Source organism: Schistocerca gregaria, chromosome X, assembly GCF_023897955.1.
Source record: "Schistocerca gregaria isolate iqSchGreg1 chromosome X, iqSchGreg1.2, whole genome shotgun sequence".
NCBI lineage: Eukaryota > Metazoa > Arthropoda > Insecta > Orthoptera > Acrididae > Schistocerca > Schistocerca gregaria.
This window is the reverse complement of record NC_064931.1, coordinates 761,874,084-761,901,304: the sequence shown is the minus strand read 5'-3', so window position 1 is coordinate 761,901,304 and position 27,221 is coordinate 761,874,084. Positions and strand designations below refer to the sequence as shown.

The 27,221-nt window shown below is 42.5% G+C and overlaps 1 protein-coding gene across 1 annotated transcript in view; it reads right to left on the bottom strand.

Annotated features, from left to right (window-relative positions):
* The window catches only part of LOC126297815 (ephrin-B1), a 488,049-nt gene that overhangs the window by 45,512 nt on the left and 415,316 nt on the right, over positions 1 to 27,221 (bottom strand). Inside the window, exon 2 of the mRNA XM_049989041.1 lies at positions 13,523 to 13,664. Coding sequence (XP_049844998.1) covers positions 13,523 to 13,664 — 142 coding nt within the window. The remainder of the gene's footprint in view (positions 1 to 13,522; positions 13,665 to 27,221) is intronic.

The following is a 27,221-nucleotide window of genomic DNA, read 5'->3' as shown; positions in this document are numbered from 1 at the left end:
GACAAGTTCGCTGGCATTTAATCATACTTCAAAAGACAGTGGAAAGATGTTGTTTGAAAACTGAACCATAACTGTGACTAACACATTTTTTTTACCAGAATTGTTTTTAACGCAATAAGTACGCTCTTTTTCAGCAACAGTGTTTCCATTACAAAACTCGTACATAAATATCGTACCGGCTTACCTTGCATCTGTAAACGAGAAGGTAGAATTGGTCAATAAACCACAGTCACAGTTGAAAAATTCAATTATGTAAACTCAAGTACAACTCCACAACTGGAACTTCAAATGAAATTCGATAAATGAACCCAGCTCTCTAGTTCTACCTCGGTGCCAGTGATGGCCGGCTGCTGATTAGGTCAGTTGAGGGCCTCCAACCAACCAGCATGTACACTAGACACACTAGACCCACACATGGAGCACTCTCGTGTTTACCCCACGCACCTTCATTCCAAACTTGAACGTGAATCTGGTTACTCGACGTATTGCGCTGCCATTCATGAACAGCACTCCTGAGAGTGTTTTCCAACAGGACAACGCTCGCCCACATGTCGCTGTTGTAACCCAACATGCTCTACATAGTTTCGACTTGTTGCCTTGGCCTGCTCGATCTCCAGATCTGTCCCCAGTCGAGCACATATGCGACATCATCGGACGACAACTCCAGCGTCATCCACAAACAGCATTAATCGCCCCTTTACTGATCGATGAAGTGCAACAGGCACGGAACTTCATTCCAAAAACTGACATCCGGCACCTGTACAGTACAACACATGCACTTTGCACGCTTTCATTCAGCATTCTGACGGTTACAGCGGTTATTAATGTGGTAGCATTTCACGTTTACAATAGCTTATCTCGAGCTTACATTAATCTCTGTGACCTTGCAATGTTAATCACTTAAATGTGTTACCTAGACAAATGAATTCCCGAAATGTCATTCCTCTGTGCAAAAATTGGATGTCCCCCAACTTTGCTGTCTTTAATAAGATCTTTTCACGACAATATGCGTGGCTCTGTAATCTTCGATGCCGTACATCTAAACCATTCAGTATGAACTGTGGCGTAAGACAAGGCTGTGTGTTGGCACCTACACTTTTTGGAATTTTCTTCTCGGGTCTGCTCCAAGTGGCTTTAGAGAATGGCAATGTTGGAGTACATCTGCACATTAGGGAAGATGGAAGGCTTTTCAATGTCAGTCTTCTGAAGAGTAAGACAAAGCGCTACGAGATAGTCGCTCGTGAACTCCTGTATGCTGATGATGCTGCAATTGTTGCGAACTCCGCAGAAGAGCTGCAAGAGCTAGCATCAAGATTTAGTCACGCATGCCACCTATTTTCGATGAGTGTAAACAGCAGTAAGACCGTTATTATGGTTCAGGGTGCTAACACACAAAGCAGAATATCACACTAGATGGCACTACTCTGCAAGTCGTAGATAACTTCTGCTATATTGTATCTACTATAGAATCAAACATATCTGTTGACAAGGAAATTGATGCTCGCATTGGAAGAGCTGCGACAACTTTTGGCAAACTCCCTACACGTGTTTGGAAAAACAACAAACTCTCTTTGACCACCAAAATTATTGTATATCAAACTTGCGTCCTCGGCATCTTTTTGTATGCATCGGGAACATGGCCTACCTATGCCAAACAAGAAAGTCGCCTTAATGCTCTCCACATGTGGTGCCTGAGATCCATCCTCGGAGTAACGTGGAAGGACCGAGTGACCAACGAAGCAGTGCTATCTAAAACTAACTGAAACAGTGTTTCAGCTATCTTGAAGCAGAGGCGACTCCGCTGGCTGGGAGACGTCCATCGTATGGAGCCTGACAGATTACCATGTGAGGTGATACCTGGAGAGATCTCTATAGCCAAAAGACCTGTAGGACGTCCTGTATTGAGGTTCAAGGACTCCTGTAAACCAGATATGGAGAGCTTTGGAATCGACACAAACAGATGGGAGGCATGGGCTAGCATGAGACCAGAGTGGCGTGATGAAATATCATCTGGAATGTCGAAGCATGATGAAGGCTTGTTAGACAGATCAAGGCAGAAAAAGCTTCGCAATGCTACCACTGCTCCTGCCTCAACACTTGTGACAATTGCGGCAAGAGATGCCGCGCTGCCATTGGCTTGACAAGTCATATGAAAAAATGCAACCCATAAACACACAGACACTGCAACAATCATCTACCAAGATGTCGTGACCAAAACATATATGCAATTATTTTTTGTGTTTCGATTTTTTTTTCTGTCAGTGTATTTGTAGAACAAATAAATTACTCCTACATTGTGGTGTACACACTTTTTATTTTTTTTTATTTTTACAATCAACATACACGTAGTGTGAATGCTTCTCTTCTGCAGCTCACGGATGTAAATGAAGTCACCCGTATAAACTAAGTCAAGGCACTATCCATGAAATGCGTGGAAAGAGTGTGCAAATCTTTGGCAGATGAACTCATACACACAGCGTATTGCCAATTCGTACGTTCGCAGGGATTAAACGATCACAGGTGGATTCGAGCTCGTAAACTTGAGTACAACTGGTCGAGAACTTAATTACCCTCCTCCTGCGATGGTCCCGCCTTGCTCCACGTGGCTGTCTCTGGACGGCCCTCGCATTCTTAAATACGGAATCCAGAAAGGAAAGGGGCCGATTTCCATTGACATAATTAACGCTTCTGTTCTGGATGTTCGGGCAGCGGCTGCGGAATCCTTGATTAGAGATCGAATCGATTGCCGAAGGATTTGATTATCACGTGATGCATCTGACACGCCAGGTGGCAGTGTTGCTGTCAGTCTCACTGCGGTAATAACAACGCCGTTAGTTACACCTGCCAACAATTTTCTTACGAAACGAGGAGCGGCGCGAGTGCTACGAAGCAGCTCCCGCAGATTCGTGTTCCTGGGACGCAATTACCATTCCGCGCACCGCTGAATCGTAACTATATTGCGATCGACACTACTTATGTGGCCAGTGAGTAATGGGCCACTGTCCGAGAGTCTGACTCTTTCGAGACTAATGCCAGGACTCTTCTTGCACGAAGGTCATAAAGCTGAATCAATTTGTGGTTATTTAGGATGCCAACATTTCGCACTGAACTTGAGGTCGCCTATCTCCAGGAGAATCAATGCTAGAGCTTTGCGTTCAGCATGACTGAATTACGTACGACAGCTGGCTCTGATTACGGTTCACTGTTGAAGTTCCCATTTCTTGGGATGACTGTGCCAACGTGTTTCAAATATTAAAGTGAAGTCGTATGGTAATGTTGACTTGGAGGCCCCGAGGTCACCTAATTGGCGAGGCGCGCGGAATGGCACCTTTACTTCGCGAAATGTGAGTGTCGTATTTGTCCAGTGTAGATGACTGCAGTGAGGGCGTAAAGAGTTTGGTGTAGCGTTTATCGCCGAGAAGAGAGAGGGTGAAATGCGGAGCCGGAACATTGCCTTCTGGCCTCAAATAACACAAAGGGAGCAGACGGTCTTAACATCCCCATCCGACGGATGGAGCACCGTCAACAGTATCGCATGTCCTCACTCCAATAAGACACTACGGGAAGGTTTTGAACTTAACCAAACACATAGGCGCAAAGTCTTGTGATTGGCAACTATACGTCACTATGGTAAACGAGAGTACCACGGCACAAGCCTGAGTAAAAAATGGTTCAAATGGCTCTGAGCACTATGGGTCTTAACATCTGAGGTCATCAGTCCCCTAGAACTTAAAACTACTTAAACCGAACTAACCTAAGGACATCACACATATCCATGCCCGAGGCAGGATTCGAACCAGCGGTCGCGCGGTTCCAGACTGAAGCGCCTAGAACCGCACGGTCATAACGGCCGGCTAAGCCTGATTAAGCAACCCCATCTCCGGAGGCAGCTACGTCATGTGTCCAATACAATATGCACCTAAATTCAAGTGTAGTAAAGCAGGTAGCACATAAAGGTTCTTGGATGAAATAACGGAAAGCCATAGCTAGTATGTGTAGAAGGCTGCCTATATGGATAAATCAGTGGAGACCTAAGATAATAGTTTCAGCGTACAGTCTATATTTCAGAACGATCTAACAGTTGACAACGAGTGTTCAGATACAGAAAATCATGTTTCCTCTCTTTTCCACTATCCCAAACATTGGAAACTGGTAGCTAATCAAAATCGGAACACCGGCAGACTTTTGGTAATGGTGGGAAGATTCTGAAACTTGTGCGGGATAATTAAAGAAAACATATGGAGTTGTGAATGGTTCAAATGGCTCTGAGCACTATGGGACTTAACTTCTAAGGTCACCAGTCCCCTAGAACTTAGAAATACATAAACCAAACTAACCTAAGGACATCACACACATCCATGCGCGAGGCAGGATTGTAACCTGCGAACGTAGCGGTTGCGCGGTTCCAGACTGTAGCGCCTAGAACCGCTCGGCAACCCCGGCCGGCATGGGGTTGTGACCCGGACTTCTACCGGTCTCACGCCGATTACAACTAGGGATTCACTTTTGCTGAAGCACATTTAGTAACGATCACCTCGGTTTTATTTCTCAAGTCAACATAACGAATTACGCGTGGATGCGACTTTGGAAGGTTTCGAAGAACCGAAAGGGGGATACTTCTTCAGTTTCCCTTAGCAGTTCAAATAAATACGAAATAATAATAGAAGATTACAACCACGCCATACACTTTTCCTGGCCATAGAAAATGTATGAGCAGAAGTTTAAATTGTTTCGCACCATAATAGATCGTGACATGTACAGGGAGTGGGCAAAAGCATGGAAACATCACAAACTTTCCAAGTATGCTGTAGAAAAATCGTTGGTATTCAAAAACAGCTTCCAGTTGTCTCGAAATGGATAAACACAGGTCCCGAATGGTTCAAATTCAAATGGCTCTGAGCACTATGGGACTTAACATCTGAGGTCATCAGTCCTCTAGAACTTAGAACTATTTGAACCTAACTAACCTAAGGACTTCACACACATCCATGCCCGAAGCAGGATTCGAACCTGCGACCGTAGCGGTCGCGCGGTTCCAGACTAAAGCACCTAGAACGTGGCGGGCGTCCTATGACACACGTTGAAGTTCTTTGTAGATCCATCCACCCAGTTTTTTTATTACAATGGGCAGCTAACCCTCTGACCGAACACGCTGAGCTACCGTGCTGGCAACCATTCAGCTATCGGGGCGGACTCTAAGACAGCTGAATACAATACAGAGTAATATTGGCAGTCTCGAAGGTACGCAGTATTGTGCAGCAACGGTAACTTCGGGACTATCGACCCGAAGTGAACCGACATCTGTTCGCGCAAATAGAAGCTCACCATTGTTTCATAAAGGGCATTTCTGACGGGATCGTAACGTCAAAATTGACTGTTGGTGCAACAGGCTCACGCATTTCTGCGGCTCTAGTATGTCCGTGTGTAGTCAAAACCAAGAAATGGAAGGAACAGACAATGAATCCCCACAGTCCATTCTATGGGATCGTCACCGAAAATAGCATAATCCACAAACAGTCAAAATCAGTGAGTAACACGACTCGTTTCTCTTGGAAAACAACCGATCCTCCACCCAGAGGACCGTTCTTTTTTGTGTAAGCCCTTCGCTTCAGTAGTTATGAATAGTATTGTTGGCCATCATTTTCACTACAGAACTGTTTTTGTATTCGGTCTTCCTGTTCTCTCAGTAGAAATTAACAAATTATTTTTTTTTCCATTTCGTCAGAGAACATGTTCGCTACATCGTAATTGTCTTATGACTTCTTCATGCTTCACAAAGCCCATGGAATAGTTCAAAATTTGTAGAGACGTGTTTAAAAATCAAGATAATTCCTGGAAGGCTGAAACTATAACGCTGATGAAACGTTTTAATGTTCCATCTCCTTCATCACAACTTCAGATGCAGTCCACTATTTCTCCAGCGGTAGCTCCCACATATTCGTCATCAAATAACTGCTATGGATTCATGACTCCGTACGAAAACAAATAGTGAAGCAGAGGCACTCAAGCGTAGTATATGCAGTCGGAATAAGTAGGGAACAGAGGTTATATCATAAATGTTTCTGTAACCATGGATTACGTTAAGTCTTCAAAGTGTTTTCTCTACACACATTAGCCGCTCTTGTTAGCTGACGGTGTACTTGCGCAAGAATACGGAATGAATTTAATGAAACTGCTGGAGAAAAGGCACGGCAAACTACGGCTGTTACAGCGGGAGACAGGTCATTACCTAAGAAACAGGCTATTAACACAAAACTGGCCGTGTTACGCTAAGAAGTCAACGTATTTCCAGAGCGAAGCAGTCGGCAGCGCTTTCTACATCCAAAGCATACGAAAATCTCGAAGTTACAATTTACATTTCGCTGCCAGCATTGTCACTAGAGATTCGAAAGGGCATATAATTTTTTTTTACTGACTTTAAACTGAGTCGATAAATTTGTCGACTTAAATATTCTGCACTTTGAGAGTCTTCTAGTTCTTTAGCTTGGTGTTCTCTGTCTTGTTTTCTCTACGAGATGTTCACTGAAAAACGGATAAATCCACTTTTCAGTGTTACTTTGGTAATACTAGTACCTCATCGTCTTACTGTGGCAAAATGATCCCTGAGCTATTATGTTTTATCCGTACAAAACGTTTCACGTTGTTTTAAAAGTATCGTTATTGTTTTTTTTTTTGTTTTCTTTTTGCGCTGTAGCGATAAATTTCAGAAGTTCATTTCAATTTTGTATACAGAATATTGTTATTCACTGTGTAAAGTTAGCAAAGGGCTCGATTTTGCACATGTCCGTGGGTTGTTGTACGAAGACGACAGAGCAAATCAAAATCCAGTTACAAAATTTATTAAAATTCTATGTAATGTGAGATTCGATTTGCAGTTGTAATATTAAATGCTTTCTACAATTATCGGTTGAACATTACAATTATTATTATAAATATCAACAGTATTGTTGTTACTATTATTATTTGAACTCTTATGCCCCCAATTCAAACGTTTTTATTCATTAGGAGAGTACACCACATCTATGACGAATATTTCTCAGTCGGTCCGAATATGTTTAAAAACTTTAAGCTGTCCCCAACAGAAAGGTTGGTATGAGCATCGCAGTGCTTCACTAGGAATGGTGCTTTAGGAATTACTATCCATTGCATTCCTCCGACTTTTAAATTGAGGACCTACTGTTTAATCTGAAACACAGTAGAACCCAGCATTTTTCACGCTAGCACTGCTAGGAGAAAAAGAAGCCACAAGCGACAGAATAAAATATTAGGACTGACTAAGGATTTCGGATATTTTCGCTTGGATCTACCCGCTGAACTGTCTTTTTTGCTTCTTTTTTTACGATAAATCATTTAAGTTTTATACAACAGAATTTTCTGGAAAACTAATTACATACTGGGCATTTTACATATTTCGGGAACTGTATATTTTTAAGTGACGATAGGTATAACGAAAGGACAACAAATTAATTTATGTTATTAAACGTAATTTTTGTAAATCTAAGTATCACAACGGACAGCGTATTTCACACATCATATGTATGATTTATACGAACTCTCTGAGAGGCAAATTTTCAAGAAAGTTACGTGCTCTGGCATTTGGTGCTTGGTGAGCATATCTACAACGTCTCCATAATTTTGCTGTGCAGCCTACGTTAGTCCTAAGTCACTAAGACTGACAGGAGTATCTTACGCTTCAATTTAGCTGTTTTTTTGTTTTTTGTTTTATTCTCACGCAGCAAAGCGATGCAAAATTTAACAGAAGAGGCTATCTTTTTGACTGGTTAATGGAATGAACCCGTCAGCACTTGGAGGAACACAAACATTTATTAAAAACTGAAATCCGTAGTTTTAATGTTCCACTGTATTCATTTTATATTTCGTTGCGAACCCCCTTTCAGCTTGTTAGCCCATCATCAGACAACTTAAGGCTGAACAGACAGTCCACACAACATCAAAGACAGCTTCTATCCGTACAAAGACGGTTATTTTCAACTTTTAGAAATAATCATCTTTGTACAGACAGAAGCTGCCTCTGATGTTCTGTGGACTAACTGGTTCAGTCCTAAGTTGTATGATGATGGCCTAGAAAGCTGTAGGGCGGCTCGCAAAGAAATATATACACTGAGGTGAGAAAAGTCATGAGATACCTCCTAATATCGTGTCGGACCTCATTTTATCCAACGTAGTGCAGCAAATCGTTGTGGCATGGATTCAACAAGTAGTTGGAAGTCCCCTGCAGAAATAATGAGCCATGCTGCCTCAACAGTAGTCCATAATTGCGAAAGAACGTTCTTCAAACCAATCGCGAACAATAGCAGTTCGCTGACGTGGCGCATTGTCATGCATAAAATTCCATCTGGAAACATGAAGTATATGAGTGACTGCAAATGGTCGCCAAGCAGCCGAACATAACCATTTCCAGTCAATGATCGTTTCAGTTGGACCAGAGAACAGCTCGCATCATTATGGAGCCACCACTAGCTTGGACAGTGCCTAGTCGACAACCTGGGTCCACAACTTCATGGCGTCTGCACCACACTCGAACTCTACCATCAGCTCTTACCAAATGAAATCGGGAATCATCTGACCAGGCCACCATTTTCCACTCGTCTAGGGTCCAAACTTTGCGGTCACTTGCCCAGGAAATGCACTGCAGGCGATGTAATGCTGTTAGCAAAGGCACTTGCGTCGGTCGCCTGCTGCCATAGCCCATTGACACGACATTTCGCCTCTCTGTACTAATAGACGAGTTCGTCGTACGTCCCACACTGATAACTCTGTGCAAACGCGGCTGCTCTGGGTCGTTAAGTGAAGGCCGTCGGTCACTGCTTTGTCCGTGCTGAGAGGTAGTGCCTCAGATTTGGTATTCTCGGCACACTCTTGACACCGTGGATGTCGAGATCTTGAATTCCCTAACGATTTCAGAAATGGAATATCCCATGCATCTAGCTCCAACAACGATTCCGCGTTCAAAGTCTTCATCGTGCTGACATAATCACATCGGAAACCTTTTCGTACGAATCCGCCAATGCACTGCCATTTTATACCTTGTGTATACGATACTAACGCCACCATCTGTTTACATCGCTATCCTACGACTTTTTTCGCTTCAGTGTAAAATAAATATTGTGGAACTTTAATACTGTCCATTTCAGTTTCTAACTAGACTAACTTTAAAAAACTACAGCCCTTTTCTTTAACTTCAGTAATCTTAAATATATTCTATTTCTTTTCTTAAAGTAACGATACCTTCTTCGTTGTTAGTTAGCGAAGGTCGAAATAATTTTAGATGGGTTACGTCCAATTCATATTGACGTCAACGATGACGTACAAGAACTCCCAGTACATTCGTAAACGAACTGAGCCATTAGTAAATATTAACTGATGGTCCCAGGTCCAGAAAAAAGGAAATTCATATCCCTGAAGAGGGATGTTCAAGTGCCTGTTTGCAAATTCTTTCAATTCGGCATTTCCTTTATCCAACTTCAGTACAGCTATCGGGGAAAGAGGACCTGCAATTTAGCATTATGCGAACCACGTGTCGTTTCTGGCATATGTGTACATCATTGCTAGCGTAAAGGCCCGGTTTCTAACCGGGATTCGATCCCGTGATCTTACGGTCTCCGCGCTCGCACTATATTTCTAGACCACCATGCCCGACGCCATGTGTGGAATCCAACCGGGTAAGGCTGCCACATTATATGACGCTCGTCAAGACAAGCATGTCATCAGTCACCGCCAGAACAGTCTGATAGTTATAGCTGCAATGTAAACTGCGCTTACGTACAAATACGAAGAAAATCAGGTGTTGCAAAACTCGTGAAATGTCAGAGAACGAACACGAGATGTGGGTAAAATAACCTCATCACAGTCCTCATACTGGAACGCTTGATGGTGCCAGCTGTCCGTAAACTATGAGCTTGCTCTTGCTGCTGGGACTGTGTTTGAAAGAAGACCATCGCTGTACCCGTTGCTCAAAAGTATAAGAAGAGCTAAATCTGCTAGCTTAACCAATTGGCATGTTGTTTACTGATCTTCTCACTTTATTTTGTGATTACCTTTTAACGTTGTTAATGGCATTTGGATTTACATATGGTCTGCGCAGTTTTAAGCAATTCACGCGTTATTAAATAAAATTTACCATTATTTGCGGAACTTGGCACTGAAGTACAATCCGCGGCAGTGCGATGGGATTAGCGCGGCGCTGTAGCCTGCGGTTCATTTCCTCCCAACTTTAATTTGCGCTCCTGTACGCCGTGGCATTTTGGCGCCACAATTGCCGCGGCTCATTTTCTGGTGAAAATGAGGGGGAGCACCCCACGTCATTAGGTAGATTCGATACCGAGTAACCGCAAATACCTTGGGCGGGCGCGAAGCCGCGACTCCGCAGGTTCTGCCGCCTATCTTCAGCACGGAGACTCGAGACCGAAAGCTGTACGAGACTCCAGGGCAACGATCTTTTCACTGTTTTCTGATATCTGGGAATATTTCATGCGATCCCGTGAGCAACCTTAACGCGAAATTGGATAGAAATGGATGTAGTCCAAATCGCTCGGTCCTTCAGGGGAATTTTTGAAATACCTTCTTCTTTCTTCGCTTTTGGCCATCTACAGGCCACGTTAAGTAACTTCCTCATGATGTTGTCTTCTTTCCCGATTTTCGGTCTTCCCTGTATCTCTTCCTTCTTTCACTGCGCTCTTTTTTCTTTCATCTGTCTGATCTTTCCCCGAAAACTCGCGACTTACTAGTCTTGTTTCTGTCTACAATACCTGCTTTCGTAATGTTGGCTTCTGCTAAGTCCGTTTTCACTACCTTGAACCAAGTAATATGCGTTTTGGGATTTTTGTCGAAACGGTCAAATATTGTTTTAGTCAGTGTACATAAAATGAAATTCTTCTTTTCCTGACAGCATCACATAGTTTACTTCTTCTCATCCACGTACTCGAAAATTTTCTTGGACCAAGTATTTTTTGTAGTACCTCCCTTTCCTTTTTCTCCAAATCTTCAATCTGCCGAGGACTAAACATTCTACTGCATAAAGGCTCTCCGCTTTCACCACAGTGTTGTCATGCCAGACTTTTGTTTTTACTGAGAATGATTTTTTATTGTGAATGTCCTTCGTTAACTGATACGCCATTTCCATTTTCTAGACTCTATTTTTGTTTGCCTCTTTATCTAGACCGCTTGGTTGTAGTATTTCCCCAACGTACTTAAATGTATACCCACTGTTGATTCTGCCGTATACTGTATTTTTGTAACTTTTCCGAAACGGAGTTGAAGAGCAACGAGAAGAGGTCATCAGCTAGCCTTACACCAATTTTTATTTGAAATGGTTCCGAAATCTCTCCACGGAATTTTATTTAGTACTTCGTTTTTCAATGTTTCTTTAACTGTTCCCAAAGTTTTGTCTGTGCCGAATTCTTCTGGCCTGCTGAAGAGTGTTGCTCTGTCTACGTAGTCGTAGGCCTGTTTGACGTCTACGAAGGTTATGACAAGATTTTTCATTCTTAGATAATAGTTCCTTGTCAGTTTCAAATTCATAATCTGTTCTGCTCAGGATACCTATATTTTCCCTTAACCATCTGTTCGAGATAATCCCACAGAGACTTCGTGCAATGTACGTCAAGACATTTATCATTCCCTGAGTGTTTTTTGATGTATTCGTTGCCATTTCTTGTCAGATTTTTCTAACATTTTTGTTCCTCGAATAACAGCGGGAGTAATATGTCAGCTGTCGAACGACACAGAATACCTAAACTGATATTAATAACAGAATAAAAAAATTACTTTTCAGCACGCCCTCGTAGTGCACTCGGCAGGAATATTCTAATATTTCTCTGTTAACACCCAACTGCTTAAAGACAAATGTAAAATGCCTGCTGTTGTCTAAAGGTAAACCTATCAGATTTGAAACCGTTAACAGCTCTGTTTTGAATAAAGAGAAGAAATAACAGTGTCTTTTATGCAGTTATAATTTGAATACAAAATTACCTGTATTTTCACACAGCCATGGTCTCGTGATATCACGTTTCGACAACACACCATTAATTCGCTATATTCTAAAAAAAAAAAAAAACGTTGAGACAGTGACCTATTCTCACGCAGCGTGCGAAACAAGAATTTGAAGTAACTGCTCGTGTCTAAATTTAATCTGCCGTGAGGGCAGGGTAAGGCGGAGTGTCGCGGAACAGCAGACGTCGGCAATAGGAGGATCACGCGAACAGAGAACAGGGAAGCCGTGACGGATGAGATACTAGACCCGGCGCCTAAGACTTCCACAAGCGACCAATAGCACTCCCTTTCACACCTTCCCGTTAGCAAAAAGACATCGGAGACCTCTCAAAAAGCTTCTCTCTGGTCGAAGAAAAATTTTTTAGATTTCTTTGCGAAACTACTGCTCCGTTTTCGATCTTTAGCTCGAAAAATGTGCCGAATATTTTCTGTTAGTATTCTGTGGACGACTCGTTGATGGGGAGCACTAAAGAAGGTTTTACTGGAACAGAGGAAAGAATCGGTTGAGGTCGTGTTGAAAGACATCCTGACAGTGGGCTGGAGCGATTTTGGGAACTAAAAAAAAAAATTATCTCGTTACTGCCGGACTAGGCATCAAATTTCACTCTTTCGACGTAAGTTTTACATCTCCCTATGTATTATGGGCATTCTTTCATTCTGAAAGAGTGGACAGCATACCGTGTTGCATGAAACACGTTCGTATCTGCATATCCATCCATGCTCCTCCATTACCTTGAATGTTTCCCAACTGCGAGCTGCTATAGTCATTCCAGACTCAAGAGTGTCATGAACTCAAGCCCCCCTGACAGGCAGTTATGCTCAAGCTCCATCTCCTCAAACGTTAAACACGGTCCGGGTGGCTGGGACACTGTACTCTCGTTCTGGATCTATCATTTCACGCCCATTATTGAGATATTATGTGGTTCAGTACACCACATCGGGTGAAATCTCGAGATTGGTCATCAACCAAACTTCTCGCTGATTCCCTCCCCTACTCTTCTCCCACTGAACAGTTATCACTACTTCATCTCTGGACTCGGATCCAACCGAGTGTCATGAACTCAAGCCCCCCTGACACGCAGTTATGCTCAAGCTCCATCTCCTCAAACGTTAAACACGGTCCGGGTGGCTGGGACACTGTACTCTCGTTCTGGATCTATCATTTCACGCCCATTATTGAGATATTATGTGGTTCAGTACACCACATCGGGTGAAATCTCGAGATTGGTCATCAACCAAACTTCTCGCTGATTCCCTCCCCTACTCTTCTCCCACTGAACAATTATCACTACTTCATCTCTGGACTCGGATCCAAACGAAGAGGATAGTTTCAAATGGTCAGAACATTTCAGGTGGAAACAAGAGGAAACTCTGCTGAAATCAGTTCTGTGACAAACTTATTTGTGAAAAGCTACTATCTTAATACTGCTACCAACTTTATACTAATAATATCCCGCATACGATGTTTTCAGTGAAGAATACAGAATACTGGCAATGCAGCAATACTCACATTGTATATGATATACTTTTCAGCGTCTTCCTCGTGAGTTCCAGGCATGTAGACTGGGCAGATGATGTTCACCTGGTCGTACTCGAAAGGTATGTTCCCTTTATTCACATCTATTATGTGATCGGTGTTGTCTATCCTAAATCTGTAACAAAAAAGAAAGTCAAACATTAATTAAAGTGAGTTTCAGTAGTTCTACATATAAATGACTGTGGCTGGTGAGGAAAAAGTTTTAGTCAAACAGTTTTTAACATTATCTCATTATGTTTTTAAATAAACAAATAAATCAATTGTCATTTCTGGCAAATAAAATTTTTAGATCTTAAACTGAGCCATACACCGTCTTGAAGTTTTCAAAGAATATACACATATTTATAAAAATTATAAACCTGAAATGTCATCCGAAAGTGGAGGAAGACACTGGTGGTCTGAATCTTTTGGAGTGATCGCGAAGTGTGCCTGAATAGCTCACAGCTCATGTAGTGTGAATGGCGCCGGGTTCGAGTGCCCGTTAGTGTCACAGTTTTAATGTGCAGATCGTTTATTTAAATATATTTTTATTATAATTACCAGAAAGAAATAGTTAGGGCTTAGTCTTTACATTCACAGGAACGAAAGAAAGGAGGTAAAGGTCTAACGTCCTATAGACGTCGAGGTCATCGGAGATTGGAGAAGGATAGGAAGAGAAATCTGCCACATCCTTTTGAAAGGAACCATTTCGGCACCTGCCATAAGCGATTTAGGTAGACCATACAAAATCTTCAGCAACAGTAACAGATACAGAGGGGGTCAATAAAAACCCACTGAACTGTTTCACAGTCATTTGTAAGGTACGTGCCATGCGGTTCTGATCGACGTAAAAACGAATATATGTATAATGGAAATGCCAATCGCATTCCTGCGTACAGCTTCGCCTACCGGCTGAAGGATAAAACGTTTGGAATGAAGGACGTGACGTCAAAAGCGACGCGAATGCTGTCCTCTGTTCCTTTCAGCACCAGTTGATAATCTCCAACGAAACTGATTTGTCTGGCAGAATAAAATCTGCTTTTAAAGAGCATCTATCAGAGCTGAGAAAGTGGTTTGAAAATACTTTCAAGCAATGCAGACAAATTTGAGGCACAATCAGACCCATTTAGAGTCAAAACACATTGTGAATTTACTTCTTTAGAAGAAGAAAATCTTATAGAGCTATCTTGCGATTTTACATTAGAGGCACAATTTGACAGCATGCATCTTGTGATTTTTTGGTTATCAGAAAAAAGATTAATATCCGTTGTGCAGTACTAAAGCTCAATTAACCTTAATTCTGCCTGCAAGATCTGATTCGTGTGAAGCTGGATTTCCGCTGGTCGCTGTAGCAAGGAGTAAATATTGTGCAAAAAATTGACATGGATCAGGAAATGAGGATAGTTTACCCAATCTCATGCAAAAATTTGAAAGTTATGTAGTGAACAGCAAGTTCATATATAGCACTAATTATTTTAATGAGCAAATTGCTACTTAGTCAAAGCTGGGATAGTGAAACCGTAGCTGTTTGTTCAGTAAAATATTAAAAAATAACTGAAATACGCGTTTTAAATTCAAACGTGTGTTTCAGTTATTTTTAAACTAACCTAACCGCATCAACTGTGGATTTTAGTCACACTAAATAGACAGTGTTATGACTTAGGGTGCTAAGGAAAAATTGATATATTCAAAGAGCCGGGAACCGAAAAATGTTTGAGAGCTACTGAGGTAAAGGTTTCTGTTGACTCCGTATTCACATAATACGCGTCCTCTTTACTTTGCGGAAATTTTTTGCTGCTCCTAAGACCCAGGTAAGTTCCGTCAGGGCAGTTGGGAACAAGTCTACTGCCGGTTGGGTACCACACTAAATCAAGACTTTCATGTCTTCTAGCAAAACGGTTTAGGGTGTAGCTTTACTCACAAAATGTCACCGATGATTGATGGTGCAGCGGAGCAGTTATCTCGTATCCGTCTGCTGGCGAACGAAACCGTTGCTCAGCGTTCAATAACAACTTTGCTTATTGGAGGCTATAGAAGTAATATTTTGTTTGCATTTTCCTGGAACAGTTCACATGCTGCTGCCTGCTTTATTGTAATTTAGCGTTAAACGAAAGTGTGTAATCTGGCATTTGTAAAAATAGGCTTTGTTCTTATCATTAAACTACAAACAAAAATACGAGTTTCAGGTACCAAAAGTGTTTTTATTTTTATATTGCATTGCAGAAGAGGCAATACAAGAAGTCTACGCTCTTCGAGAACTACATTCTTCATATTAACCCTCGCACTGCTTCTGGAAGAAATGGCATCTGTTGTTGAGCTGAAACATGAACATGAGCTCCCGATTGCCTATAGACCCATGAGTTTTGTACACTTTTAGAGCGAATTAACATGTTGTGGAGTATAAGGATTAATTCACGCACCGCAACGTAGCTTTAACATTTCCTTATTTCCCGAAATCACCCCAAACAGGTGCAGTGCTGTACGAGGGGAGAAGTTTTATTCATTTGTTGAATCGTTCTTTGTGTCATAATAATCGTAGTGTGATGAGAAGTTGAACAGGAGAGCGAGGGAAGACTAAACCACGTAAGAGAATTTCGTGCAGACTTCTGGAGTTGGTACAAAGATGGTCACCAAATACTGAAGAAATTCAGTAATATTTAAAGACAAACTCGTAAATTTGGAAAAGTGCTACAAAAGAACTTTAAAGAGAACTGCGGTTACTCTTGATGAAGGTGAACCTTAGAACTATCAGAAATTCGTCTAAAAGGCGTCAAACAATAGGCAAATGAGACTTAAAGCAAATTCACATAAGAACCGTTACATCAGGAAACAAAGCATACAAATTAACATCTTGGATACCTTTCTGTCCCACAGAGTTCAGAATAAAAATAGAACATACCAGTGGTTACGAGCCTGTCTTTTTCTTTCCCCTCTTTATGTACCCATATTTGACGAATTTATCATACAGATGGAAGAGGCGTAAAGATTTATTGTCTCTGGTAGGTTCCAGAAAGGGCAAGCAATCGTGGAGCGCTGGTGGCACGGAGGCTGTGTGCTCTGCAAATGGCACTCGGCACGTATTGAACTTTATGTTCCTCTGTCAGGCGGTCCATTAGACGCCTCCACCTGCGCTCGCTTCCCACGACGCTTTTTCCTTGCTAAAGCTTACGGCTAAGGGTGAGGGCAGATGTCGGGGGTGTCGGTTCCAGTAATAACCAAGTCTTTTTCCTCTCGATGGACGTTCTCAAGTCGAATGTGCTGCATGCGATGACATAAGGAATTTGTGCATTGCGAATAAGTACAGATTCACCGTATTTGGTACGCGTGAGTAAATTGTATGTGGGAAATACGCTGAACTGTTGCTTCGTATACCAAGCCTACAACAACCAAGTGACCTGTTTTATGCTCGTTTAATTAGCGTAAAACATCGCTCACCTTAACATTGTGTGCTCCTTAGTAAACAACTACGGCACATCATAAGAATCTGAGAAGAATCTACGACAGGAAAACGGGTGACAAGCCCAACTGGATGTAGATTGCAAAAGAAGTTGTAGGTAATTTAACTGTGGTATTCACCTGACGTGTTTTAGAGGAAAATCATGAAATTCAAAGCAGTAGCGCCGGGCACAGAGAGGAGCCAGAACCAGACGAATATAACTCCTAAGAGGTAGTTAATTCTTGATCTCGATACTTCGTTATAAACGACGGCCAGTAACGCCGCAAAATTCACGTTATTACGGGCTTTTTGCAAGGCCAGCATCTGGCTGTCACAAACCAACACGAAGGTGGAGTGATGGAGGAACAGTATTTCCTTAGAACAAATGAAACAAAACTTGGTCCAACTCGCCTGGCTGGTGACATCTTGTAACGGCCTGTTTCCAGGAGTCAAGCTCATCAAAAAATGTTACAAACTGCGTCAAACCAACGTTGTGACCGAAACAACAGCGCTTCGTTGTCACGCGTTAGCTGAATAGTGATAACAATGGAAACAATGGAAAATTGAACTGAAATGCAGGGGGATCTGCAACGAATTGACGCATGGTGCAAGGAATGGCAACTGAACCTCAATGTAGACAAGTGTAATGTGCTGCGAATACATAGAAAGAAAGATCCTTTATCATTTAGCTACAATATAGCAAATCAGCAACTGGAAGCAGTTAATTCCATAAATTATCTGGGAGTACACATTAGGAGTGATTTAAAATGGAATGATCATATAAAGTTGATCGTCGGTAAAGCAGATGCCACACTGAGATTCATTGGAAGAGTCCTAAGGCAATGCAATCCGAAAACAAAGGAAGTAGGTTACAGTACACTTGTTCGCCCACTGCTTGAATATTGCTCACCAGTGTGGGATCCGTACCAGATAGGGTTTATAGAGGAGATAGAGAAGATCCAGCGGAGAGCAGCGCGCTTCGTTACAGGATCATTTGATAATCGCGACAACGTTTCGGAGATGGTAGATAAACTCCAGTGGAAGACTTTGCAGGAGAGATGCTCAGTAGCTCGGTACGGGCTTTTGTTGAAGTTTCGAGAACATACCTTCACCGAGGAGTCAAGCAGTACATTGCTCCCTCCTACGTATATCTCGCGAAGAGACCGTGAGGATAAAATCAGAGAGATTAGAACCCACACAGAGGCATACCGACAATCTTTCTTTCCACGAACAACACGAGTCTGGAATAGAAGGGAGAACCGATAGAGGTACTCAAAGTACCCTCCGCCACACACCGCCCGGTGGCTTGCGGAGTGTGGATGTAGATGTAGATAAGTTGCTTTTCAGTAGGGTTCAGTAGTGTAGTTTGTGCTTCTCTTATTTTGTAGAACGAGGTATTTACTTTTTAATAATTCTTCTCGCGAAAAATGTGAACAGCAACTGGCATAAGAATTTCCGGTGACGACTGGGTCACTCCGAAGCTAGATCAGCGCCCAGGGACACTCAAGCCCGCTTCCAGTACGAGACTTTCTATGACGAACAATGACGTTTTATCTTGTTGCCGGTCCATACAGCTTGCATGTTTCCGGCTGACGGTATGAGGTGAGCGGCGTTTTCAATCCGTGAATAAGGTTCTTTGTTTGTGCGGTCATGGAGTGTACAATGCGTCTCTGTCTCTAATGTATGCGCACATCGTTTCATTTCGTTCTGACAGCTGGGTTTCGCGTGCTTACCTTTCTGTTTGGAAACAGTTTAGAGAAATACGCGCGAACGCGCGAAAGCTCACGTTCTGAGTCACGTGACCCACAGGTCGAGCATTTCATTTCACACTCGTGTTCAGCGGCGCGAAGATTGCGCCTGTTCTGCGCGTTTGTTCAAATCTACGTTTTTGTGTTGTTTTGTCAGATAGTAGCGTACGCCGTTTCTCCTTCAGAAAACAACAAGGAGGGTTTGTTGGTACACGGCCACATCAGAACGACGGCTTGCGAGATAGGCACGTGAGTCAGCCGAGGGTCGAACAAACGCGCCCTCCTCTTCTTCACCACCACCATCCATTTGGGATTCAGTGCTAGATAGGGCAGTCTCTAGACTTTTCCAAGCATTACAGCCTTACGCTATAAGCATCCACGTTGCTCTTGCATGCTTTCTGGTGTCGTCTTCCCACTTTCCAATAATTGTAGTTTCTGAGTTTCAGAAGGCTGTAGATAATTTCCTTGGTCCATCTGCCAGCCATTTTTCTACTTACCTGTACCGCCCACTACCATTTCATTTCCATTACAGTCATAATTAAGTCTTCCACTCTGGCCTGTTCCCTAATCCATTGCCGGCCGAAGTGGCTGTGCGGGTCTAGGCGCTACGATCTGGAACCGCGTGACCGCTACGGTCTCAGGTTCGAATCCTGCCTCGGGCATCGATGTGCGTGATGTCCTTAGGTTAGTTAGGTTTAAGTAGTTCTAAGTTCTAGGGGACTGATGACCACAGCAGTTAAGTCCCATAGTGCTCAGAACCATTTGAACCTAATCCATTTATTTGTTTCTCCTATTAGACCCCAACATTTATTGTTCTCTTTATTTCTTTAGCTGTCCATTGAGTCGTCATCTTCAGCTGCCCTCGACACAAAAACTCATCAACTGGTTCTGTGTCTTCATTGTCAATTTGTACTATTTTCTTTTCGGTGTGTTAATTATACATTATTTTAGATTTGTTACTATTGATTTTCAAGTCTGCTTTTAAATTTGTTCTATTTACTTTCGCCATTCGTTGCCGATGTTTTACATACACTACAAGCAAACGGTACAACGTCATCAGAAAAACAAACCTGGTTCAGACATGTTCCTTTAACACGCATTCCTTCTTCGTTTTCTTACTTTAAGGATCTGAAAACTTCCTCTGGGATTGCTGAAAATAGTTTCAGCAATATTGATACTTCTTGCCTGGTTCCTCTTTCAGTTCCGAATATCTCACTATCCTGATGAAGTATTATGAAGATGTAGCATTGGCGTGTATATTCTTCAGGATATTATTACAGGATGAAGCGCACATGGCAGATGATCGTTAGGTCCGACAAGTCATTCAGTCCAGGATGTTTCACAAAATTTTAGTCAAGTTTTCGTTGTTCCGCATTTGTTTTATCGGTTTGAGAATTTGGAAGAGAGAAACAAGCAATTCCAGAGGAATACCCGTGCCACGAAAAGTGTCAGTCTACAGATCTGGAGAATGTATAACGTGATAATAAAAGCTATAAAACTAAGGAAGTGCGTGTGCGCTATGTGAATGCAATGGGCAGAAGAGCGACTGTCGCACACCCAGATACCCCCTGCTTTGCACCGGGATGTGACTTGTAAGACAAATGTAACACAGAATACTGATGTCGCTTGCGTTTCATACTTTCCGCATTTCGTATATCATCGTCTAGTTTCATGAAATGTCGAACGATTCTCGAAATTTTTATTTCTACAGAAGTTCGGCATTACAATTTTCGTAATAGGAAGAGTCTCACAAAAGTATCTGACAGCTGACTGCAGGCAATTGGAGGCAGATCGGAAGGCACACGAAAATATATCGTAGATTAGCACTTGGTTAACGACGGCTTAGACTTACGAAGACGAGCGATGTGAGTGAAGGAACATGCAACCATTTGCTAACGTTCGGCTGTGTGAAGCCCATGGCCATTCTTCCCCAGTAAAGTGGACGTGTGTTTTATGGCAGCCATTATTGTTCCTTGACCCTCCTCAGCGTCGACAACCTTATCGATCCGATGTTCGTCGAATGGAGCAGTATTGCTGCAAATAAAGATAGACAGCGAACTCTGTGAACTTACAGGGCGGGTCGAAGGAACCAAATATGACTGACATCTGTTCTCAATTACATTCGTAAATCTAACCGACGAATTTTAAGACGACGTTGAAGGAAATGTCCTCACAACTGGACACGAATGTATGTGTGTGTTTATCTCTGTGTTCAGCTGTTAGCAATGTCAAATAAATTCAAAGCAAAGGCACGAAGAATTATAATACGATGACTTTACGACGAAACGGGTTGTAGAACGTGTCTGGGACTCATACTTATAGCACCTTGTAGGTTTAAAACAGTACACGCCAAGTTACAACATTATTTTAACTTATGGCACGTTTATACAGAAACGATTTTGCAAGTATCAACGATGTCATGTTACCAACTATTCTCACAATTGAACTGCTTTATATTTCAATAGCAACAGTTGCTACTTTTTGCATTATTTTCAAACGAAAGACATAAAACTAGTGAAAAAGTGGAAATGTGGAGAAAATCTAATTTCTGTCCGATTTTCTACACATATTTCAATATTTCATCTACAAAGGCGTGGAAAACAGAAAGTGACACGATTCCGAGTACTCATGATAGGAAGATTTCAGTTCGTCGTCATGTGGAGGGGATGGAAGCAGTAAAAAGTGAAATATACATTAATGGATGAAATATACAGTCGCAAAGCAGAAAAAATACAAAAATGATTGGAAAACGGATCATACTAATGCTGCGCGCACGAAAGCGAATAATGGAAAAATAAGTTAAAGCAGAACACGCAAATACTTTTTTTTTTATTGTGGCGACACATGACGATGTTGAGTACGGAACTCATCGACAAGTTGCGACAAGATGACGCCATATCCCGGCTGAACACTTTAGAAGATTTCATCTTCGGAACACTCCGTGAAAGCTTGCAATCACATATTCCGGATGATGTGTCTACAACGATAAATTAACACATGCCAAGTTTCATACCGTAATTGCAGTTTCATCAAAATCGATATCTCTGATTACTAGCGCGCCGATAAAAACATGTCTGAAAGAAGTGACAGCTGAAAAGAATTTTTGTCAGAAGCTGACGTGCGGAGGGCAAATGGAAATTGCATTAAATATATTTCTATTTCAGTGTGTACAAGAAAATATTTCTGATTCAGCAAAGACAATGTTTGGTTGCTGGTATTGTAATTTTGCACTAGGTTATCGATGTGGCAAGGTATGCAGGATGGACGGGCTGGTGGATTCCGGTTGCCGGCGACGTGTAGGCCCGGGTTTTAACCCTCTTCGTTTTTAATCTTGGCGCGCACTCGGCTCCACATTAAGATCAGCGCCCGAGGCGCTCCCCTACACGCGACGGATATTGCCGTTGGCGTCATTAAGCTACGGCTACTGTTCTGGCATGGCCGAGATGGTGTCGCATAAAGATAAAAGCTTCGAACGCCAAAGCAGAAATTTTCTCTCCCTCGGCCCTCTCCGGAAGGAAGGAAGCTCCCGATAAATAACCCCGCCTGCTCTGACACGCATGTGATGGAGCCGCTGCCGCTACGCCCATGTGCCAAGCGCGATATGAGAGACAGACTTAAGAAACATCTCATGTCCAGAAACAGGAAACGCGGAAACTGTGCTACACTAAAGCGGCCACATAAACTCCTGTAATTAGGAGCGTTATTAAGTTCTAAGATTTAAAAATGACACACCACGAAGGAATTATTCGAATGGGCTGGAAATCAGTAGATGTGTTCTACATGGTGGTGGTGGTTAGTGTTTAACTTCCCGTCGACAACGAGGTCATTAGAGACGGAGCGCAAGCTCGAGTTAGGGAAGGATTGGGAAGGAAATCGGCCGTGCCCTTTCAAAGGAACCATCCCGGCATTTGCCTGAAACGATTTAGGGAAATCACGGAAAACCTAAATCAGGATGGCCGGAGACGTGTTCTACATGTACAGACAGACAAATGACTACAATTTCAGAATAATTCGATGATTTATTCAAGCGAAAGAGCTTCACAAACTGAGCAAGTAAACAACGCGTTGATCCACCTCTGGCCCTTTGTAATATTTCTGGCTTAGTCAGCCATCATACTAGGCTCCAGGAAGCCGTTCCCAGAGCAGTGGAGATGCAAGAAGTATACAGAGGACAAAATGTGGTGTGAGGTACCTGTGACAGATGTTAGATTCGGTACCATTCCCGTGAGAAAGACCGCCTGCATAATGCAACGGCTGTGATTGTCTGCTGTGTTCGCGGCAAGGGCGTCAAAACGTAATAGTTATTATTATTAGTTAAACTACTCATTGGAATGACTTCACTTTTTAATATAAATATCTCTCAACAGCTGACTATCAATCGGTCATTTTAGAATAGGTTCAAATGGCTCTGAGCACTATGGAACTTAACTTCGGAGGTCATCAGTCCCCTAGAACTTAGAACTACTTAAACCTAACTAACCTAAGGACGTCACACACATCCATGCCCGAGGCAGGATTCGAACCTGCGATGTTAAGTCCCATAGTGCTTAGAGCCATTTGAACCATTTTGCAACAACGCGTTAATGACTTGCTCAATTTGTGGAGCTCTTTCTCGTGAATGAATCACCCAATTTTGCTGAAACTGTAATCTTTTTTTCTCTGCAGATGTACATCACATCTTCCGATTTCCGTCCCATTCGGATAGTTTCTTCGTTGTGCATCCGTTATTTTTCGTGTTTGAGTGTAGCGCAGTTGTCATGAATGTGCTGTATAAATAGGTAGTGAAAGTAAATTGTCACAGAGAAAATTAATGATATCAAGCACATACGCGCCGTACACATTCTGTGATATTTTGCTGTTCCAGATACAGTGATCGAGCTTAAGTTCAAATCGATGCTATTCCTTTTTCTCTAAAACGACCATGAGGCCACGAAATATTAACCTCTCTTGTTATATATCAGCGGGATCCGAAAACTGTTTTCCCAACATTAACGTTTAAAAAACTGCAGTAAGTGACCAATAAACATACAACTTCAACAGAGTGTAGATTTTTCCCAAAGCGTTGATATGCAACGCCATAAGCATTAAGCAATATGTGTAAGCTTTTAAAAAAAGGAATCAAACGGATTTTCGAGGTTGACGTCCTGTGAACGTACTCAGTAAGGATGATGCATTTTTTTAAGTTGGAGATGATGTGGAAGAATATGTATCTTGACTTTGTTTGAAGAACTTCTCTGAATTTCCTCTGAAATAATTTTTGAGAAACCATGGAACACTTTAACCACGATGAACTGTTGTTCTCTGAAGAAATGGGTAAAACAGAGTTTTGCAGCGCCAAATAAACAAGGATAAAGACGATAAGCGGTGCGTGGACGAATTCATCCGGGCGAAAGTAAGGAAAACACTACTATAAGCAATAAATCTTGTAGTAGTGGTAAATGTTGACGAGACTTTGGTGGTGGTTGTCATCATCAATAACAACCATAATCATGAAGGACAGGATACACAGTGGAAATACAAGCCTGCAGGAAGTTCCCTCAGAAATAACATCTTTTTAAAAAAAAGGACTCATTAGGTGCTAAGAAGGGGGAAGCAGAAGACGGAAACTTGTAGAGAACATATCTTTTTCCATAGACCCGCCGAAAGAAGCACTTGTTAACTGTAAGAGAGCTTTATTGTTCGTGGAACAACTGGTACAGCTTTCTTCGAGTCACGAGGCAAAGTGCTGTGAACGTGAAAGGTGTAATTAACACACGCAAACAGCTCAGTAAACACAGCGTTTCCTTCAGTAACAGTTTTTAGTACTTTCGCCACGCTCCTTTTTACATATGCATTGTTTTCGTTTTGTAGTTCGTAGAAGTTCAAAATACGTCCGCAGTGCATGAAGTGCCACATTCTTCCACAACACCTAGGCAGCTAAGATGCTTCTGGTACGAGATGAAACTGTTGTAGTCGTGTACCTCATGTGCAGTGAATTTTACTGTCGGAGGAATGTTGTATAGACTACACAGAGGCATGGGGAAGTACAGACTTCACTGATTATTTCCAACGTGTTAACGGTTCTCTTTCACGTTTCCCCATTCGCAGTTTTGGAGTTTACAAGTGTTCCAAACATAATCTAATCTGGTTGAGAGTTCCATACTGGAGGCTCTGATCGACAGACGTAATATTGTGGTCAGCACACTGGACTCGAAGTCAAATCCCCATTCGGCCATTCACATTTAGGTTTTCAGTGATTTTTCTATACTGCTTAAGGCAAATGCTAGGATGGTTCTTTGAAAGGGAACGGCCAATTTCCCCCTCCCTGATCTGATAGTCCGAGCTTGTTCAAAAATGGCTCCAAGCACTATGGGACTTAACATCTGAAGTAACCAGTCCCCTAGACTTAGAACTACTTAAATCTAACTAACCTAAAGACATCACACACATCCATACCCGAGGCAGGATTCGAACCTGCGACTGTAACAGCCGCGCGGTTCCGAGCTTGTGCTCGTCCTTTATGACCTCGTTGTCCACTGGAGAATGAACACTAACCTTCCTTCCTTCCTCGAGTCTATGGGACATCTCCGAGCCGGAATCCGTCTTTATAAAATTATAATACGAGGGCGTGCTGAAAAGTAATGCCTCCAGAATTTTTATGTGAAAACTCTAAAAGCTTTTTAAAGAAAACGAACGTTATTAACACTCTACATCTTTATTCTTCATGCTTACAAGTTGATTTCTCGACATAGTCTGTCTCAAAACTTCCTGGCAGATTAAAACTGTGTGCCCGACCGAGACTCGAACTCGGGACCTTTGCCTTTCGCGGGCAAGTGCTCTACCATCTGAGCTACCGAAGCACGACTCACACCTGGTCCTCACAGCTTTACTTCTGCCAGTATCTCGTCTCCTACCTTCATATTAGCGCACACTCCGCTGCAGAGTGAACATTCTGGATAGTCTGTCTCCCTGGCACGCCGGTCGCGGCGGAGGAGCGGTTCTAAGCGCTTCAGTCCGGAACAGCGCGACTGCTACGGTTGCAGGTTCGAATCCTGCCTCGGGCATAGATGTGTGATATATCCTTAGGTAAGTTAGGTTTAAGTAGTTCTAAGTTCTAGGGGACTGATGACCGCAGATGTTAAGTCTCATAGTGCTCAGAGCCATTTGAAACATTTTTCTCCCTGGCGACGAGCACCTGTCTTCAAAAGAGAGACCAATTTGTAGATACCGTCGCAGTAGAATATTTGAGTTTATTGGCGGAGCCACAACTTCACCTCTGCTTCACAGCTGTATCACTCTCAAAGTGAAGTCCTCGAACGTGTTCTTTAAGTTCTGAAGACAGAACAAAATCAGATGGGACCAAATCGGAACTGTTTGGAGGAAGGTCGATGACAGAAGCCAAGGCGTCGGATTGTTGCAGATGTCGCGGCGGCCGCGTGCAGTCTGGTCGTGACACGCTGAAGGAAAAGGTGCTCATGTGTACGAACACTTCGAAATTCAATTGCAGGACGCAGTTTCTCACGTACCGACATAGTTACGCCACGCACCGCCATGTTGCACGTTACAATTCGGAGCCCTCTAGCAGAAGAGTGCTGTAAAAGCATGAAATGCATTCGCAGTTGCGAATATGTACAACCATCAGCTGTATAAGGGAATGAGACAATGGAAATTTGTATCGGACGGGTACTAGAAGCCGGATTGCCGACTTTACACGAGCGCCCGTCCTAACCTTTTTTTTTTTCCTTGGTCGGAGTTGATGTCATATGACACACGTTCAAGTTCATCGTTGATCCTTTCCCTCAAATTTTTTATTACAGAGTGCAGCCAGCCCACTCACCGAACACGCTGAGCTACCGTGCCGGCTTTGGCTATCCGTATAAGACTGACAGCCAAACCCAAACTTCCATGTAGCTTCATTCTTGCGTCACAGCCCCTCCTCGTACATACTTTATGTAATTCCCGTACATGGGACGACATTTTAAAATTAAAGTCGCTGACCTGTAGCGGTGGATAAATACTATAGTGCAGCGTCTGTGTTGTTAAGAAGAGCGATGCAATGTTCCTTCATCGTCTTTATTTAAAAAGCTTTGAGAGTTTTCACATAAATATTCGGAGGCATTACTTTTCAGCACGCCCTCGGAAAATTATCTACATTTTATGATGTGGCTATTTTATCTGCCAGATGCATCTTCAGCCGTACAGTAGCAGTGGCAAATACTGAAGCACTAGGCTTACACGGTCGTAGATAAAGAATGTCACAGTTCTTGGTTCATTGGTAAGACGCTGGGGAAATGCAGCCAGTTTTCAAAGGAGACTGCTTAGAAAACGCCAGTGCACCCCCATCCAAGAAGACTGCTGTAACGTCTGGGATCCATATCAAACAGGACTAACAGGGATATTGAACTATACAGATGTGAACAGCAGGAATAGTCACAGGGTTGGTTGACTCATGGGAGAGCGTCAGGGAACTGTCGAAAAAATTGAACTGGCAGGAGCTTGAAAACAACTCAGCTATTCCTCGAAAAGCTAT